Genomic DNA, 5000 nt, shown 5'->3' on the forward strand with positions numbered 1-5000 from the left:
ACAATAATCGCTAAATATAGATCAAAATAGTCAACAGTGAAGAGAAAATAATACAGAAGTCATGTCTACACATATGAAAAAGTAAAACCGATAACAAAAAACTACATAGACCGATGAATGACTAAGAAAGTCGAAACCAGAATAGACAAACCAAACTAGTTAGTCCCCCCTAAAACAATACTTTCCTGTCCCCCTCTCCCCCCCACACTTCAAACAAACAAACAAGCAAATATCCAAAATAAATACACCAAAAACAATAGATATACCATCAGATATAACACAATATTCCAAATAAACCCCAGAACTACGACGCTCTTGCGATGAGAGGAGAAGGTGGAGGAGGAGGAGGAGGAGGAGGAGGAAGAGGAGGAGGAGGAGGAGGAGCCAGCCAGCAGGTTCTCGTCACTCCGCCATCGCGTCCACACAGAACTTGCTCGGCTCTCCCTCTCCACTGTAAAAGGACTCTGTAAAAAAAAAGATTTACCACTCTCCACTCGACCTTATCACATTCGTAACAATGTCGGAAAAGCGAGGTAAGTTTCCAAGGTTTCTTGAAGGGTTGATTTAGGAGTGTTATGACTTATGGTTTTTATTTTGTTTGATGGCAGAGAAACGAAGAGCGAAGGAGAAAGGTGTGGCGATTATATGGCTGTTTTGGGGTTTCTTTTGCTCATTTTCCTAAAGATTTGGGTTGTTTTCAGCAAGTGGCGTCAGGAAATTTGAGAATTTACGAGAAAAATCTCGCATTTTGATACACGGGAGGCCGTGCGTTGTTTATTTATTTATTTGCTTATTTTTATTATCCGTTTTCTCGCAGGATATCAAAGTTCCTTCGTTATCTTATCCATATGTTATCCGAATTGAACAGGATAGCCGGTGTTGTCGGAGAAATAGGTGGGAAATTGGAGATATTATGAAGAGAAAATGGAATAACGATAGAAAATAGTATCTTTTCCCACTGGACATCACGTCCATTTACAAGTTTCTGTTACGTATCTCTTTTATCGGTTTCTCTCCCCTTATCGATATCACACGTTTTCCTGTCGTGGATTAAAGGGAAATTGAGATGATCAAAACTGAAATCAATAGAGTCTTGGAAAAACTCAACGGGATATGGAAATACACGGCCATTTTGTATTAACTTAACGAGTACAGCAAATTTTGTCTTTTATTTTTCCAAGCACCTGTACTCTTCCGAGCTAAAGTAGGTTGCATTAGAGATGAGTAGATCAAATGTAGATAATCCTGGAAAGAGTATTTTAGTAGATTTTTGTTGCTCTAGGGGATTATGGTGCAATAATGAATTGCATTTACTTTGGACAATTTACACATCTTTTGTGCATTTTATTCATTAAAAGAGGTTTTGGTAAATGTTCACAAGATACCTCAGTAGTTTTCACAACAAAGCAAATTTTTTTTTTTTTTCATTTTTTTTATTAGTGTTTTTTCAAATCCATTTCAAGTCCAACATAATAGTGGCACAATGTCAACCAATCACTATTCAGAATAGAGCCACATTAAGTGCTTCGCTCACTAGCGTGGGACAGCGAACCTCCCCATTGTATATTCCGTAAACCCAGCTTGGAAGATAGTTGTTCAGGAAAGAAGAATACAACAGGCTGTGGTAGCCTCCATGTTCCATACTCACAAAGGCTATCCAACCTCCCCAAGGCAAGATAGAGCATGACCTACTTGCTTGTTTTAAGATAAATTCTCAGAGGAGACTAATAATCTGTATCCTGCCAGAACAAATCTTGTTTGTTTACCTTTGATTTAGCGCAAAATGGTGAGGCAGTAGTATTGCTGAATTAACCCTCTCTGGACGGGTGGTACACTACGGTACCGCGCATTCAAGGCCCGTTCGCTGGGTAACGTCATACGGCGTCGTTTATTTAACTGATTTAGGCCTATGCGTTCGAGAGCCCTGGCATTGTAACATGCAAGGCTGGAATGCCCCCGTCGTGACTGGGTTAAGTCGCTCAAGCATGAATAAGCAATTTCACTCTCTACAGATTATTTTTATTCCAAACATGGTTCGTATGGTCAAATTTTCTCCAGGCATCACGAAAGACACAATTGTGCTTGCAGATATGTTTGGAACTAGGATAAGTCTGCTGTTACATTTTTAAGAACTTATCTTTTCAAAACTTTCTAAGAATCAGTATTCATATCTATTTTCTTTACTTTTATTGCATAATACATTTTCTAATTTCCAGTAATAACATAACGCCTACTTTACTCGGGCTTGTTTTGTGATGCAAAAAGTTTAACCTGTTGGATGCATTTGACGTGACTAGCTTGATGGTAAAAATTATACCATTTTTTATCTATCAAACTGTTTTCTATTATTATTCTTTAGAATCATATTAAAAGTAATAGCTTTATTTAGTGACAGATGAAGCTAAGTATTATTCTTACTATAATTACCAAAATACAGGCCTAGTTTAGAATCCCAAACATAGATGTCTCCAATCTCCTGGCACCAGCACATAGCCTCTTCCGACTAACTAAAGAGAATGATGACACAGAGAAAGATGCTGACCTCCGGCTCTATAGTACCTACTAACTAAAGTGACACAGAGAAAGATGCTGACCTCCGGCTCTATAGTACCTGCAGTGCAGGATGTGCAGGCAGAATGAGAAGAGGAAGGTGAACCAAACCTTGGGCAACAGCTTCATTGTTTCCCGGTTCCAGTATAGCTGCTTTTTGCTATGGTACTTGCAGCTCTTTGTAACTTCTATATTTATTTTGTATTTGTTTACTAAAACAAAAACAAAATTACCTATTGTCTTATAGAACTACAATAATTCTGTCAGTTAAGTGTAAACTATAGAATGAGATGATATGGATTATGTTCTACAATTTTAGTCAGTTATAGAATTGAGAAAGCCTCATAATGTAGTAAAACGGAAAAACTGATTAACAAGCCATCAGGCTAGTGCAGTGATAGCGAGCGCATTGGCCTCGCATCCTGTAGTTGGCTGATTTAGCCCCATACAAGCTTGTGATTTTCTACTGTCACCTGGCGGTTACTGCTGTGGCTGGGCACCAGAGTGGGTAAGACCAAACTCAGACTTAGAGTCAACACTCGTTGATACACACTCACAAGTCAGCACTCTCTGATACGGGCAAGGCTTGCCATAGTGCACATTAGCCCAGATGAAGCATCTGCTCAGCATCTCTGTCTTATCCTTATTCTGACTATCACACTAAGTTTCCAGTGTCTTAACCCTATGACGACGGTGCGTCACACCCGTGTGACACAGCCAAAATCCCGATGCCGGGGCGTCAAGCCAGTGTGACGATTTCAATGCAATATTGCAATCGCCCGGCATATGGGTCTTCGTGTAGCGAGTGCCCCGTCGGGAAAGGGTTAATGAGTGAATGAGAGAGTGAGAAAAACCTAGATATGTTGTGTGATGCTCCCTCCTTCTGAAATGAAACATGTCTTGTGTGCAGAGCAGGTGGCACTGGTGCTTTTGTGGTAAAAGCAAGAAAATGGATGACCTGTATCCATTGAATTTCCTGATAATGTACTTAGATATTTTTACAGGCACATTTTTGTGAAAACTTGGAAATGCCTGTTTTCTCTTTTCATGTAGTTCTTTCCTGAACTTACCAACACTGGTACATGAACAGAGTTCATAGCGACAAATGTAGAAGAAAGGTACAAATGAGACTGAATGTCTTAACACGCAAGAGTTGTATTTGACGTGTTTCGACGGAGGTCTTTCTCAAAAATACATACATACAAAAATACATGTATTTTTGAGAAAAACCTCCGTCAAAATGCGTCGAATACATCTCTTGCATGTTTAGATACTCAGTCTCATTCATACCTTTCTTCTACAACACTGGTACTTTATTTGACAATAAATCACCAGAGTATTCATAGATATTTATATGCCTTTGCTAGAGTGGGAAACAAGGAGGCTATCCATAGTTTCACGCTGCTGGACATAGCCACACGAGTATAGATTTGGAGATGAATTATCTTTATCATTAGTTGAAAGAAAAACCTCAGAGTTAATTTACTTTGGGGATCTGTAGATGTTTATGTAAATGTGTAGTATAAGTACATAGTACTGCAAGGGGATAGAGTAAAACTAATAAATTGGCTATTAGGAATACCTAAAACAGCACTTAACCCATACACAAAGTGGCGTATATATGCCTAATATAGTGCGCTTGTGCAGCTTCCTGCCAAGTGATTTCTCAAGGTGCTGGGCCATGCTGAACCTCAGGGCAATTATTACCTGGCCTATTCTTGGGGGGTGACAAGCAGTTTTGATTATTTATTATTAATTTTTTTTTGACAAGTCAAGAAAAAATTATATATATGAAAATAATCTGCAGGTAAAGTCACATCCACAATTGTTTACCAGTGTGAAGAGCCACGTATCAATTGATGCCATGGCCTTCTGCAATGGCAGAAGGCAACAAAGGTCCACCAAGTATATTCTGAAAAGACAGAACTTGTACACCTTCCTAGCAATTTATTGTCATAGAATGAACCAATCCAAACATTCTTACCAGAATATAAGGTTTGTTACCTTTCAGTAGAGTGCAAAGAGTGGAGACCATATTATTGCTTGATTTAGTCCCTTTATGGATAAATACTGCAGGTTATATCTATTATGTGTCAAAGTAATTCAATGGAAGACACTGTACACAAGTTATTTATGAACATTGATTTTTTATGAATTAGCAAGTTAATCTTTCAATGTGATTGGATGTTAGAATTAATTTTTTCCACCAGTAGACTTTATCATAAACTTTTTCATGAGTGAACTATTTACAAGGAAACGTATATTTTTTGTGAGAATGCTAAATTTATATCTTTTTTGATATGAGCAGAACGAATGGCCTAATGGATATTTTATATATGAGCTACTGGTGTACCTTGGTACCAGTACAAGTTTAAAGTGAGATACAAGATATTTATTGGCATAACCACTATCAAAGGCCACAGTATCTAATATGTTTTTATATACTAATA

At 38.1% G+C, this 5000-nt stretch overlaps 1 protein-coding gene across 2 annotated transcripts in view; it reads left to right on the forward strand.

Moving 5' to 3' along the window:
- The first annotated feature begins 338 nt into the window (after nt 1-338).
- The window catches only part of LOC122249958 (uncharacterized), a 23023-nt gene continuing 18361 nt past the window's right edge, over nt 339-5000 (forward strand). The window contains exon 1 of one of the 2 annotated variants that reach the window (XM_043011184.2): nt 339-533. In XM_043011184.2, coding sequence (XP_042867118.1) covers nt 518-533 — 16 coding nt within the window. In that variant the 5' untranslated portion in view covers nt 339-517. The remainder of the gene's footprint in view (nt 534-5000) is intronic. The other variant, XM_086550195.1, reaches the window with a different exon arrangement.

The sequence above is a fragment of the Penaeus japonicus genome, unplaced genomic scaffold (genome assembly GCF_977035675.1).
Source record: "Penaeus japonicus unplaced genomic scaffold, GWHDUDI00000001_assembly GWHDUDI00000023, whole genome shotgun sequence".
Lineage (NCBI taxonomy): Eukaryota > Metazoa > Arthropoda > Malacostraca > Decapoda > Penaeidae > Penaeus > Penaeus japonicus.